The sequence below is a fragment of the Balaenoptera acutorostrata genome, chromosome 1 (genome assembly GCF_949987535.1).
Source record: "Balaenoptera acutorostrata chromosome 1, mBalAcu1.1, whole genome shotgun sequence".
NCBI classification, from domain to species: Eukaryota; Metazoa; Chordata; class Mammalia; order Artiodactyla; family Balaenopteridae; genus Balaenoptera; species Balaenoptera acutorostrata.
The window spans coordinates 7,941,600-7,956,172 of NC_080064.1; the positions used below are offsets into that span (position 1 = coordinate 7,941,600).

The following is a 14,573-nucleotide window of genomic DNA, read 5'->3' on the forward strand; positions in this document are numbered from 1 at the left end:
CCCTTCACTGTTTTAGATTCTTTTTAATTTAAGCTCCATTGAGAGCTCAAACAATATTAACTACCATCCAGGTTTTTGTAACTCTCCATGGTGCTTATCAGAGTACTTATGCAAAGAGCTCTTTATTTAAGGAAAAAGTTGGTTTCTACTGATGAATTGATGAGCTTCTGTTTATTAACTCATTGTAAGCTCATTTTTGTGTTGGCCTTTAGGAAGCTAGGAGCTGGGTTTTGTGCTCAGTGATGGCACATTCCCTTGACTGTTTTGTTTTGTTTTTTTAAAAATAAATTTATTTATTTTATTTTTGGCTGCGTTGGGTCTTTGTTGCTGTGTGCGGGCTTTCTCTAGTTGCGGTGAGCGGCGGCTACTCTTCATTGCGGTGGCTTCTCTTGTTGCGGAGCTCGGGCTCTAGGCGCGCGGGCTTCAGTAGTTGTGGCTCGCGGGCTCTAGAGCGCAGGCTCAGTAGTTGTGGCGCACGGGCTTAGTTGCTCCGCGGCATGTGCGGATCTTCCTGGATCAAGACGCGAACCCGTGTCCCCTGCATTGGCAGGCAGATTCTTAACCACTGCGCCAGCAGGGAAGCCCTTGACTCTCGTTTTTACTATTATTTTCTCTTTCTATGTGTTCCCCTTATTCAGACAGTGCCCCCACCATAGAGCCTTTTATTATTTAAAAAAATTATTAACTTTACTCCTACTTTAACGCTATATAGTTTTATTGTTTGTACGCTTCAGTGTAAGCTATGTCAAATCCTTTTGTGGATAGGTGAAGTTTAAATTCTAAATGAAATGAGAGATGTTCAATAGATGTTGACTGGATGGCGAGCATGAGGACTTTAGCGGGGGTGGAAATCTTCCAAAATTATTAGTGTAGAAACTTAATTTTGATGTTTTAGCGTCTATGCTTATAAAGAAGGCTTTTTAAATCCAATATTGTATTGAATTCAGGGGGGAAAATCCGATTTTACTTTAAATTTCTGCTAGTAAATCAAAAAGCATTTCACAGCCTGATAAAATAGTGATGCTTGGCATGATAATTTCACATATTACCGATGAATTAATATTTTGTTAAGTACTGAATTGTACCTCTCATGAACAGTTGTGGGCTTTTTCTTTTGAGCTGAATCTAAACCTGACTTTTAAAAATCGCTACCAGAGCTCTTGTGTTCTCCGGGTTTCTGAATTCCAATAACCCTCCTTCAAGGGCATCTCCCAGATGCGAGCTCGGTCGGTTAACTCGGGGCGATACAAAGCATTTTGTTCTTTTACTCGCGGCCCTTACTCGGTCTCCCAAGGAGACAAGTTGAATGCCCACTAAGTCATGCTTTTCCATTACTCATTCGGCCTTTTCTCCCAAGGTGGCGTGTGGGAGGTGTTGTGATCGGGCTCGATAAGAATAGGCCGGGGGGCTTTCTGCGGGATCATACTCATCCCTTTGCGTGTTTCAGCTCCGACTGCGCCGCGTTCGGCGGCTTCAACGCGTGAGATGTTTTCCAAACGGACAATGACTCCACACTCGGCCGCCTCCCACAATCGTCTCTGCTCCTCTGGCCCCCACAGTCCCGCCCCGCCCCACATAGGCTTGCTTTGTCCCCTTACAAGGCGGATGATCGGGTTAGCCCGGCGCGCCTGCTGCCGACTTACGCCCTTCGGGGGTCAACCTGGAGGGGACTCGGGGCACAGCCTTCGCCCACGCCGCACCCCCGCACCGCTCCGGCTTCTGAGCCACCAGGGGGCGCCCCGCCGTCTCCGCCTCTCCTCGCCGCATCCCTTCTCCGGCTTCCCCTGCGATTGGCCGGCCACCCCGAGCTCTGCAACCCGATTGGCCGCTGCCCGCGTCAGTCGCGGGCGCAAGGGCGGGCGGAGGGGACGCGCGGCGGCCGGGCTCCGGGCGGTGTCCGGCGCCGGTGGCTGCAGGCGGAGCTTCGCGAGGACCGACGCGGGGTAGTCAGACGGCGGCGGTGTTGGGAGGTGCCAGCGTGAGGCCGAGCCGCTCCCCGACCGCCGAAGCCGCCACCGCCGGCCCTTCGCCGCGCCCCAGTCTCTCGCGCTCCCGCCCTCCGCCCGCCGCGGCTCTCGGTGCGGGGCTGGCCCGATGCGTGATGGGGCTGCCGAGCGGCGCCCTGCGGCTCTCGGCGGCCGCTGCTCGCGCTGAGGAGCGTCGGTGCCGGGCTCCCCGCGCCCCCGCGCGCCGCGGCGCTTGCTGATTTGGCCGGCCCGCCCGCCCATCCGTCTGTCCGCAGCGCGGCTGAGGTAAGGCGGGGGGCGGGGAGGGCGGCGGGGGGCGCTTCGCCGCCGGCCTGAGGAGGGGGCCGCCCGGGGGGAGGGGCGGCCGGGGCAGGGGCCGGCAGGGTCCGAGCGGGGGAAGCTCCGAGCCGGGCCGGAGCCGCGAGTACTGAGGGCGCTGCCCCACCGGGGCAACGGGTGGGGTGGGGCGGGGCGGGGTTGGGGAGCCTCGGCCTCGGGGGTGGGGGACCGTCCCCGCGAGCCCCGGGCTTGGGTCCAGCTTCCTGCCGGGTCCTCCGCAGCGCCCCGCACCAGCCCTCCGCTCCCCTTGAGCAGCCAGGCTCCGGCCGTGCCCAGAGGTCAGCCGAGCCGCCGCTGTCGGCCCGTTCGTCGGGCTCTCTGCGCATGTTGCGGCTCTGCTCCGTCTTGAAGCTACCCTTTCTTATTTCCCCCATCCCCTCTCCCCCGTTTTGGTTGGCATCGGGGCTTCGGCTAGGAATGTGGTTGGGCCCTTTTGCCAGATGAAGGCAGGAGCGGGCCTCGCGTGGGAGGGGGGAGCCGATGGCGCAAGGACTGGAGAGGAGGGGCGCGGTGGGAAGCGAGGGGGCTTGTTGGATGCTGGCCAGCCGTGGGGCGGCTGGTGTGGTCTCGGCGATCGGCAGCCCGGGATTACTCTAGCAGCCATATTGGGAGGATGATCTGACAAATCCTTTAGGAGCCAGGTCCGGTTGCTGGAAGGCACCGAGTGACAGCCCTGGCAGCTTTCAGGGTGACGGGCCGCACCACAGCCAAACTGGGGGGGTTGGGAGGTTGCTCCAGCGAGCCAGTCATTGTTCGTGCCACACAAAACATTACGGGCCCTAAAACCAGAATGGAACTCCAAAATCACTTTTTCTCCTTGGTGAATTGTTAATTGAGCTTCCAGGGCAGAGTGCCTTCAAGATTCCATTCTTGTTGGGGTGAAATGATGGGTTTCTGTGTTCGTCTTCTATGGCCAGGGTTATGGACACAGACGGGATGGCGATGCCTGACTTGTACAGAGGCAGATCTGAGGATTGCTAAGGCCAATTTATCAGGATGGAGGCCTGGAATTAGTATGTTGCGTCGGGTGGATAGATGTTCAGAGTAGCTAAGTATGCAGAGGTGAAGTAAACTGGAATATTCTGATGATGGTAGAGGCTTGCAGCAGTATTTCTGAGGCCGCAGGTTGTCATCTTTGTGGAATCTCGAGGTAGCTGAAATTAGATAGTCAACAGATCCCTTGCTCACATATCTCTTACTGTTCTAGGCAGCTGTTCTGCTGATACTGAACGTGTTTTGTGTCTTTGATGGGTCTGTCTGAGCCCCATGAAAGTATGGTGATTGGATTTGAATAGCTCTTAAGAGGTGATATCGTGGTGGATATTTTATATAAAGGCTGGCATTTTGTCAGCTTAGCTTAGTCATAATAAAATCTTGTGTTCTCTAAGAAACGAGGTGATGCTCCCTAATTAACTTGGTATAGCTGTTGGATTATGAGGCAAGTGAAATTGGTAATGTACAGTTTAAGGATGGAATATGAAGATTGCACACATGTTGGCGTTGTAGAAAAGATCTGGATATGATCAATAAGTATTCAGTGTGAGCCTATAAATCTGTCTTTTCCTACATCCTAGATGTGGAAAAGTCCTGGAGAGTGGCATGCCCGCCTTCTTTGTGCCCTTCGCTTTCATTCAAACTCCATTTCTTAATGAATAAATTCCTGTAACTAAAGTTGAACTACTTAAACATTTTCAGATAAGGTTTTCTAAGAAAAGTCTTAACACTTTATTTTCTATTTTATCAGTAAGCTTTCCTTTTAAAACTTGGTTGAATCAAACATGGCTTCAACAGAAATTAGTGTTTTTTGCATTATGTTAACATGCGAGAAATAGAGAATGTCTGTTTTTAAATTACATGCCCCAATTAAGAAATATTTCTAAGATTTAAATTTTGACATTGACTTTATTAGTAAAAAAGACCTGAAGAATTGTGGTTAAACATAATTTAAGCATTTGGTAAAATCAGACCTGATTGTGAGTCTGATTTGGAGGCAAGATTTTGTGAGTCTGTGCAGCTCTGCTCTGATGAATGTTTTTCCAAAGTTTATCCAATTAAGTATAGCTTCTAAGCAAACTTTCCTTTTCAAGACCAGATATGAATGCAGTTTTCCTTTTTTCTTTTGTTTCTCTTTCCCACTTTGAATTTGTGCAGGGAATAAACTGCCAAGAAGAGTGCCAACAGAGTCTCTCCAAGGCCAAAGCTTTCTAGCTCACATCCCGCTTTGGTCTTGTCCTGGGTACAAAGTAAAGGACGACAAAGGGCCCCTGCCTTGTTTGTAAACCCCCTTCCCAGGCTGCTGATCACAGCAGGTCTTTTCCAGGAGTAAGCATATCCCTTTGGTCTTGTAAACTGATGTGATATAATTTCACAAGGCTCTGAAGGGAAAGGTATAGCATATCTACTTCATGTAGTTCTCTTTAAAAGATGGCCTTGTTGGAACAGATACTGGTGAATTTCTGGAGTTCATAAAAGAGTGTGAATAAATACACATTTAGAACTTTTTTTTTGTGCAGCTTCTCAGTAGAAGATAAATGAAACAGATGTGACTGTAATAGCAAAAACCTTCCAAGGGTGCTTTGGACTTCTGAGTTGGACTTTTCGATTAATGGCCCAGTAATTCTTTTATGCTCACTTCTAGGACATTCATTACCAGTTAATTAAGAGTGTGTGTAGAAATTTAGTTCTTTACTCTCAAGGAAGTTTCACTTTACCATATGCCTGTGGATATGGTAAGATCAAGTTAACTCCAACTCCTTTCTGTTTTAGTACAGTTTAGTGTATTGCTGCCCTTGCCATGGTGGTTTCCATGATTTTCAGTCAGAGCCTCTTCCCTCTCTGTATTGCCATATAATACTTAACTATCTAATACTCGATTGGTACTTTTGTTATCGTTTTGTAGTGGTTTGTATATATGTTTTAAGTCACAAGATTGTAAATGTCTGATAGATTTTAGAATTTTTTTACATGTGATATCACATTTTTTACGCCAAAGTGTGTCATTCAACTACACCATCACCTACCATTGCTCTGTTTGACGACTTGGCTTACTTCTCCCTTCCATCCGAATTCTGACATCATCCTGACAGATATCCGTGACTGTATAAACAACAACCACAACAACAATAATGATAAAATAGCTTACTCATATTGAGCTCTTTCTATGTGCCAGGCTCTTTTCTAACCACTTTACATTTATTCACTAACTTAATCTTTATAACAACCATATAAAATAGATACAATTATCCCCATTTTACAGATGAAGAAACTGAGACAGAGGCTAAGTGACTTCCCTAGGGTCACTAGAAGTAGTAAGTGACCACTATGCTGATCTTCCTTTATAACTACTCTTAACTTTAACATTCCTTGACTTCAGCTCAAGCAAACATTGGCTTCATTCTGTTCCAGTAACTCAGTATTGTGACCATATCTTCTGACATGTCATCACCTTCAGATCTTCAACTATGATAATTTACAGCTTTCACTTTAGTAGTCTCGCTGTGTGTTCTCCCACCTCAAGTCTTTGGTCCATTGGCCCCTTTCAGATTTTGCTTCTTTGTCTTCCTTTTCTCCACTGTGATTTCCGGGTGCATTGCCTCAGCCAGTTTCTTACTAGCACTTGAAGTTTTTAATTCTTCTTTATTGTTCTGCAAGACCCACCGTGCCGATGCCAGCCTTGCATCATTCCTATCATCCGTAGCCTCTCTTTTTTACCCTGTGTCGTGGAGGAACCTCACACAGTGCTGGGGATTGGTGCCACGGTTGATGTGTAGTCTTAGGTTTCCCCTGAGTCTGTCTTTGGTGTCTGTCAAAGCATTTCTGCTCAGTTCCCTCCCCCGTTCACCACACTGGCTTTTCAAAAATCTTGACCGTTTTAGTTAGGCCTCCCCACTGCCCCATATTTGGTATAAACCTTACCTATAACCTCATAGGAAAGAAAAGGCGTGAATTCCCCCACTTCCCCTTCCTTTGCTTACAAACTTCTCTGCCTTTTTTTTTCTTTTTTTTTTTTTAACATCTTTATTGGAGTATAATTGCTTTACAATGTTGTATTAGTTTCTGCTGTATAACAAAGTGAATCAGCTATACATATATACATATATCCCCATATCCCCTCCCTCTTGTGTCTCCCTTCCATCCTCCCTACCCCACCCCTCTAGGTGGTCACAAAACCCTGAGCTGATCTCCCCGTGCCCATAAATCTTTATAGCCTTCTGACATTGAATGAATTGATAGGTTTGATCTAATTTTCTCTTCTCTGAAGTTAAAAGCAAGTCCTCATTTGATTTTATTTTTCTGAGGAAATACATTCCTTGGATACAGCAACTCTGAATACCAACCACAGCAGTACCTGCTTTGACGATCTTGCCTGCTGTGTTAGCATGAAATAATTATGCAGGAGCCTGAACAGCCTCATTTGCTTCATCACATAATCATGTACCAAGCAGGCATCTTTTCTGAGAAAATACTGAAAACTTCTGGTGCCTTCCTTCCTACCATAATTAGAAAACAATTCAAACTACCCTCGCTCTCTATAGTGAGGTCCTTGGCTCTGCTGTCCCCCACCCCACGCCAAACGCTCACATTCTGCCTTCTTTCTTACCCTCTTTCCTCCAGTCTCAGGGGAAAGGTTACTCTCTCTGACTTCAGCTAACTCCTTGGCTTGTGTTTTGTATATCACTGCCTTTTTTAATCTTTGGGGACTTGCTGTGTTGGCTACTTTTCTTTCCCTCTTTCGCTGTTTCCCCCCACACAGTTCCTTGAACACAGGAGGCGCAGTCCCACAATAGGGCCTTTGCTCTGACTCTTTCTTCCACTTGGAACACTCTTTGCCTGAAATCTGCTTGGCTAATTCCTTTACCTCCTTCAGGTCTTTGCTTAAACCTCACTACCTCAACAGGCCTATTTTGACCTCATTTATGCACCTGCATGACACCCCTTCCAACTACACTCCTGAGCCCCCTGACTTTGCTGTACTTTTCCTCCTTCATAACGCTTATAATCACCGAACATTCTGTGTAATAACTTAAGTTATTATTTTAATGTCCCCTCTCCCCTACTAGAAGGAAAACTCCTCCATGGCAAGGATGTTTATCTGTTTTGTTCACTGATTTATCCCAGACTCCTGGAACTGCCTGTCACATTGTAGGCACCTCATAAATAGCTGCTGAATAAAGGATAGAAACATCCAAGTCTTTCGTATTAATAAAATGGGGTGGGGAGGAGAAAAATTCCTCCTTCATTCCTGTTCCCTCCTGGCTGTCTCTCCTGTCCTCACAGCCAGCTTCTGGAAACAGTGAGGATACTTGCATTTCCAATTCCTTCCCTCCTAATTACTCCCCAGCCCACCACAGACTAGCTGCCATGATTCCCCACTTCACCAGCACTGCTCATGCTCTGGTTTCCAGCCCTTTGTTGCTGACACCGGGGGCCACGCCTCACGCCTGTGCTGTATTGAAAGTGTTGCTCACTTCACTCCCTCCTTTGTCTGCTTCTGTTTTGTGGGGCTGGTTGCAGTCTCCTGGGCCTCGTGCTTTTCTGGCCACTCACATGGCTATCATTCATTCAACACAAATTTTTGTATAACTTTTAAAGGCTTACTTTATTTGTTTTTAAGAACTAGAATTTTGACTACATAACATATTTTCAATGTTAAAATAAATAGCAGATTAGGCTATTACAGGAAAGTTTTATTTAGTTATAATTTATATCACTTACTGCTTTTAAAAAGGTTTTGAGCAGCTTACCACAATACTGTATATACAGTGAGGCTGTTAAATATGGAGAAGAAGCAAAAATCTATGTGACAGGAGGAAAAAGTAAATATACAAATTACAACAATTTGTGTATGTGTAAGTTTGTATAGTGTGGTTATTGTAACTTAGTTTTGAAACTTTTGAAAGTCAAGATAAAAAGGGAAAGAGAAATTATACACTTTTCATTCTGGTAAAAGAAAGCTATTGATTTGTCAAGAGGAACTTTTTTTCTGGTAATGAATTCTAAAGAAATTCTAGGAGAAAAGTGTTATAGACATCCTGATAGATATACGTACTACGTGTTTTCAGCAGGTCTTTAAGTAAAAGGAAGAAATGTTCTTCAAAGACCTATTTAAAAAAAGTAATCCACCTGCTTTCCGTTCTGAGAATACAACATTAAAATATAACTTAAGTCTTTTCTATGAAGGATATGACTAACGTGGTTCAGGTATATAACTTTATGTAAAGATAAGTCTGAGTATCCCAGCAGAAAACTCATTATTTAATAACCCTGGTGAGAACCTGGAATACTTGTATTCTGTGTTGTCATCTCAATGAAAACATACCTGTTAAACTTTGGGTACTGCTTTATCATGTGGCAAGATTGACACATTGTTGACACATGGAAAAGTCTGACCTGCGTTCTTGCCCAGCTAGTGAGCTACCTACCAGGCAGGTAGGTGCGGTCACAGGCAGATTTCAGAAAGAAAGAACCTTGCCTCATACCAAATTTGAATTAACCTCTGACTGAAACTTCCATTTCTACATCGTAGCCGAGCTGAGTTCATTTTAACCTGGACAATTCCAGGAGTAGCTGTTGTCATCCACTTTGACAATAGAAGAGCTTCAGTGGAATATTGGGTTTTGAGTGGCAGAGCTCCCAGTGGTTCTACTAAAAGAAAATTATAGGATGTGGCTTCAGATATTAAAATGAATTGGCTTACTAGATAGAGCTTAGTATTAACCATCCAAACAGTGAAAGATAAGAAAACAATGAAAAACTTTAGAGTAGTTTATTTTAAGCCTTAGGCCATAGGAGCTGTTGTTTCTGGATGTACTTCTTCGTTTATGAGAATAAAATCATGTCACCAGTAAAAAGGAAGGTTCTTGATTTCTTAATTGCAGTGACAGGAAGACATGTGTCTAATAAATCTAAAAATTGTTTCAGGTTATTTTCTATAGTGGTTAAAACAGTTGGGGAGCCTGACTGAGCTAGTGTAATTTCATTTGAGATTGAAAATCTGATCTGTCGGGAAACTTCCTGTGCAGTCTGATTCTTGGCATTGGGTTAGAATGCAGAAAGAGGTTTTTCTAACGTGATCCATTTTGAGCTTTCACAGCTTGGCTCATGGCTGATTTTTATCCACAGAGTCAAAGACCAAGAATAGACATACATACACACACAAAATTCATACACACACAAAAATGAATTCTCACATTTTGGGGGCCATTTTGTCAGTATAGCCATGGTCAGTGACACAGAATATTGGATCCTAAAGCCTGCTTGGTCCTCAAGGAGAGTATTAGACCAAGAGATGCAAAACTTTAATAATAACAAGGAAATTTTCACACCCTCTCAAAACGGGCTCATTAGCTACAGGATACTTATTTTGGAGTATCCATTTATTCTTTCTTATAATTCATTCTTTTTTTCTTTTTTGGTTGTGCTGCAAGGCTTGTGGGATCTTAGTTCCCTGACCAGGGATTGAACCTGGGCCCTCGGCAGTGAAAGCACCGAGTCCTAACCACTGGACTGCCAGGAATTCCCTAATTCATTCTTTTTTTTTTTTTTTGACTATTACAGAAGTTTAACAAAAAAGTTCAGTAAGAAAATGTACGACCCAATTTTCATCGTAGTAAAATGTGGAGAGGGGACATATGGAAGCAGTTGATTTCTCTGGTGAAGACAACCATTGTTCATACTCGTTCCAAGGCTTCTAACATGATGATACTATTTCCTCGTATGACCACCATTCCATTATTGTTCTGTTGCCTACTAGTTGCCATCTCCACACATTCATCTATCACAAGATTCATAAAGGGATCAAATCCCCTCAGTATTCCTTGGACATGTCTGCCACCATTTAATTTCAATGATAACTTCTTGTCCATAAATTTCTTCAAGTCTGGAGGGTGAGCTTTGCTCATGATGTCTTCTCAATGAGCTCAAAGATGTCTCCAAATGGAATTCGAGTTGTCCCTCACCCCTAATTCATTCTTTAAAATGTAATTCACTAGAAAAGATTATCTTTTAAATAGACTGCTTGTTGATATTGTAAATTTGCGGGGATATAGCAAATTGTGTGAATATTGAATTTAAAAAGACTGAATTTCGTGGTTAAATTCTGTTTTCAGTTGTGACAAACATGTACTGAATAAAGTATCAATGTATGAGAGTTAAGTAAACTACTGACCTGCAACGTAGGGCAGAATGAAATAAGTAGAAAAATGAGGAATCAACACAACATTTTTAGGGAGCAAAGAGAAAGAAGGTATGACTTTAGCTTAGAAAGGGGGATGTTAAGGAACACATGACTTAATGCTTCCTGCTTCATGGTGACAGTTGACCTTGTCTTCAAAAGATATGGACTTGTAATAGGTTAGAAGGGAGAGTGAGCTTCCAAACCTCACATGCTTGGTGTAGTAAGAGGTGCTTGGTGGAGAAGGCTTAAAGTTGGGCAGTGAAAACAGACTGGGGAAGGAGGTTGGATTGTGGAGGCCCATGAATTTTTAGGTTGTGTTCTGAGGCCATGGAAACCAACTGAACGCTTTTAAGGAGAGGGAACGACATGCATTGACCTCTGTTTTAGGAATATAACCCTGGCTGTTTTCTATAAAAAAGGGATATTGCAAAACCCAACCAACCAAAAATCTAAGATTGTTTCATTCTTGTTTTTTCACTTTGCTGAGAAGTCAGTTAGTCTTCTCCTTAGGCTCCTAATAATCCAGAATGCCTCTGAGGGCAAAAGAGAATTGCACAAGGTCAAAGTTAAGCAACTGTGCAAAAATTTAGAAAAATTCAAATGAATTAGATCTAAATGTTTTATTATCCCTTTACTGTTAGTGAAGGCTTCTGGAATTTTTGCTCCATTCCACTTTCCTAATGCTTCTAATCGTATGTCATAAGGAAGGAAAACTGGTCAGAGGAACAGCCTAGAACTGAGGCTGTGTAAGTGATTTAGAGTATGTACGGTTGCCTTTCCTACCTGCCTTTGGCTCTATAAAACTTGGAAAATGTATTGTAATTTTTATTGTTTTCCTATAACTTCTAAAAAATATTCTGTAATTATTGTTTCTCACTGAAATTTAAACTTGATTTCAGATTTATATAATTGGTAATTTTTTAAAAGGATCAGGGAGTTTTGAAACTGTAATTCTTTGATGGACATCCATTATAAAAGAGGTACTCTTTGTAGTTGTAGGGAAGTAACAAAGTAACACTTTCTGTAGTCCACTTAACTGTAGTTTCTTATTACTGTATAAAATTTTAACTCACTTGTGAAGATGGTTGCAGTTTTACCACAGGACAGTTAAATCAGAAAAAAAAAATATGTACTTAGGTTCAGGTTGTTTCGGGAAAGTAGTTTAAAAATGTACATATCCAAAGAAGAATGACTAAAAGCGTGACTAAAAGCATGACTAAAATTCTGTCTTGTCCTCAAGGAACTTAAAATTTACAGCAGAGATAAGAAAAACAGAGCTCCCTTGGTGGCGCAGTTGTTAAGAATCTGCCTGCCAATGCAGGGTACACGGGTTCGAGCCCTGGTCCGGGAAGATCCCACATGCCGCCGAGCAACTAAGCCCGTGTGCCACAACTACTGAGCCTGCGCTTAGAGCCTGTGAGCCACAACTACTGAGCCCGCGTGCTGCAACTACTGAAGCCCATGCTCCCTACAGCCCGTGCTCCACAACAAGAGAAGCCACCGCAATAAGGCCGTGCACCGCAAAGAAGAGTAGCCCCCGCTCGCCGCAACTAGAGAAAGGCCGTGCGCAGCAATGAAGACCCAACACAGCCAAAAACAAAAAAAATAAAATAAATAAATTTATTAAAAAACAAAAAAAACAAATAACTTATTTTGCCCTAGGTAAGGTCAATGAGTTGAGAAGTATTAAATGGAGAAGCATTTGCATTTGGTTTGCAAGGTGGGGAGAATTATGAAAGCTTTAGAAATAAGTAGCATATGAGAAGGTCCTGGAAGAAAAATTGGATTTTGAGAAGAACAGGAGAGGCGGAAGGGTACAGTAGGTAGAAGGAGCATTGGAGCAAAGGCACAGGGACAGAAAAACATGAGATGCTTTCAGGAAGCCCTCTGGTGGGTGGTTGTTAAGGAAAGTGGATGGAAGGCAGTGTTTTGTGGGCTTGTAAAAATAGGTGGTTTATGTTAGAGAACACATTGAATGCCACTGGTGGGGAGTTCAGTCATTGCTTGGTAGACAGTAGAGAAACTGGACAGTGACATGAAGAGACCTGTGCGTTAGGAGTGTGAATCTGGCAGCATTGCATAGTATGGATGGAATAGATGAAAATGGCAGTGTTGTGTAGTATGGTTGGGGTAGGAGGAAGAAAGAGAAAAAGTGGTTAAGATGATTAACAGTCTTGGGTGAGGTGTACTGAAGGCGTAAAAGGGATGGTATGGCGGTGGTAGAAATGGAGAGAGATTTTATAGGTGGAAGCCATGTAATTTGGTAGTTGATTAGATGGATGGAGGAAGCAAGCTTTTTGGCCTGTGTGGGAACAGGAGAATGGTGAGAACATTAAAAGAAATAGAAAAGAGGTGGAAGAGCTGGGGGAGGTGGAGAGATGTTTGGGCTTTGGGTGTGTTAGGTTGAATGGTATGCCGGGAGGCTAGCTGGGTAGAAGAGTGAAACAACTATTGAAAAGTATATGTGTGGGGGACTTTAAATAGTAAAGAGGTTAGTATTTCGGCTCCTAGTACTTTATGTCTAAATAGTACTTTATAATCTAAAGCTCAGCAAGGAGGTTTCAGCCTTTGTTGTCGGTTTGTAAGTTAGTTAGCAGCATTCAACATTTTGGTAGGCCCTGGATAGAACACAAAAGAAGAAAGTTTTGTTTTTTTAAAATTTACATATCTACAATATTCATTAATTGTCAACATTTAAGTCTCTTTTATTACCACCCCTTCCCCCCAAATCATGCTATTTAATTGAAGAAACTGGGTGACTTGAACTGTAGATTTTTCTGTATTCTGGGTTTGGCTGATTGTATCTTCTAGGTATCATTTAAATTGTTTCTTTGCTCCCTATATGTCCTATAAACTGAGGCTTGATTCTATCAGGTTTTTTTTTAAGGGGAGTGGGATAATATTTACTAAGTGGTGCCCTGTGTTTCCTACTGCAGCACATCAGGAGGCATAGGCAACCTACGTGTCCCACTTTTAGTGATGTTAAGACTAATGATCATTTGGTTCAGATTTTGTCAGCCTAATTCATACAATATAATGTTCCCATATCAACCAACCTTTCGTTTAAGGCTTTTTTAGTAGATAGTGATGATGCAGAGAACCTTTATGTTAGTAGGGTTGGGAAATGGTGACATTCTAATTCTGTCATTTCTTCTGCATTTATTAGTCAGACTTTTTCTCTAAAGAAGAACTTGCCCTCGTTGTCTATTTGACTGTCCTGCAATATAGCTTATACAGGATACACAGACTGGACGCATGCTCCATTCTTTTGTTTTATTTGCCAGTTTTCAGAATAATGAGGTTTTTGAAAGTATCGTTATGAACTCATGAATTTATATATTTAATGTTTTTCAGTCCACATGCAGTGTGTTTGTATGTATTTTTATGCTCCAATTATCCTATCTTTGTCCAGTGGGAGCTCCTTTAAGTTGGCACTTGTGTCTTTTTGCCATGACCCCATTCGTCTTTGATTTCTTGCTTGTGGTCATACTAAGATGTCCCAGAATCATCTGGAAATTTCTTGCCCAGATTTGGAATTAGCCACTTTTTTCAAGGAACCCAAGTTCAAAGAGATTTTTGAAGGAATAGGATATTCACTTTGGGAAGCTATTAAAGAACGTACAAGCTAGAATATAGCCATGTAAAATGATAGCAGTGCTCTCACAATGTGTTTGGGAGTGTAAGTGCTGTAGGAAATACCAGTGATTCCTGGAATGTTTGGGTGGTCATTTGGAAGAGTTAAGACTGGAGCTGGGCCATCAAGTAGAGGAGAAAATGAAGATTCATAGACCTGTTGTAGGGGGGAAATTGTTAGAAGGTGTGAAAGAACGTGTGTGGAATAGTAAAGGAGCTTGACTAGAATACAGAGTACCTTGACTGATCTTGTAAGTGCTGGGGAGTAAGAAAAGATTCTTGGGTTTGGAAGTGAAATTGAAAGTCATGCTTTAGGGGGCTTCCCTGGTGGTCCAGTGATTTATAAGACTCTGAGCTTCCAATGTAGGGGGGCGCAGGTTCAATCCCTGGTCTGGGAACTAGGATCTTACATGCCGCGTGGCGCAGCCAAAATAAATAAGTAAAAAAAAAAAAAAAAG

General features: G+C 43.3%; 2 protein-coding genes across 12 annotated transcripts in view; one reads left to right on the top strand and one right to left on the bottom strand.

Moving 5' to 3' along the window:
• Window positions 1-1,934: 1,934 nt before the first annotated feature.
• Window positions 1,935-14,573, top strand: part of KIF1B (kinesin family member 1B) — a 147,387-nt gene continuing 134,748 nt past the window's right edge. For 3 of the 11 annotated variants that reach the window (XM_057535119.1, XM_057535120.1, XM_057535121.1), the window contains exon 1: window positions 1,936-2,252. The gene's annotated coding sequence lies outside the window, so the exon portion shown is untranslated. Of the gene's footprint in view, window positions 2,253-11,812; window positions 12,145-14,573 lie in introns of those variants that run through there. The other 8 variants (XM_057535125.1, XM_057535123.1, XM_057535124.1 and 5 more) reach the window with 6 other exon arrangements.
• LOC114236281 (small nuclear ribonucleoprotein G-like) lies at window positions 9,950-10,207 on the bottom strand. Its single transcript, XM_057535159.1, has one exon. It carries the CDS (start codon window positions 10,205-10,207, stop codon window positions 9,977-9,979), a length of 231 nt encoding a protein of 76 aa, XP_057391142.1. The 3' UTR covers window positions 9,950-9,976.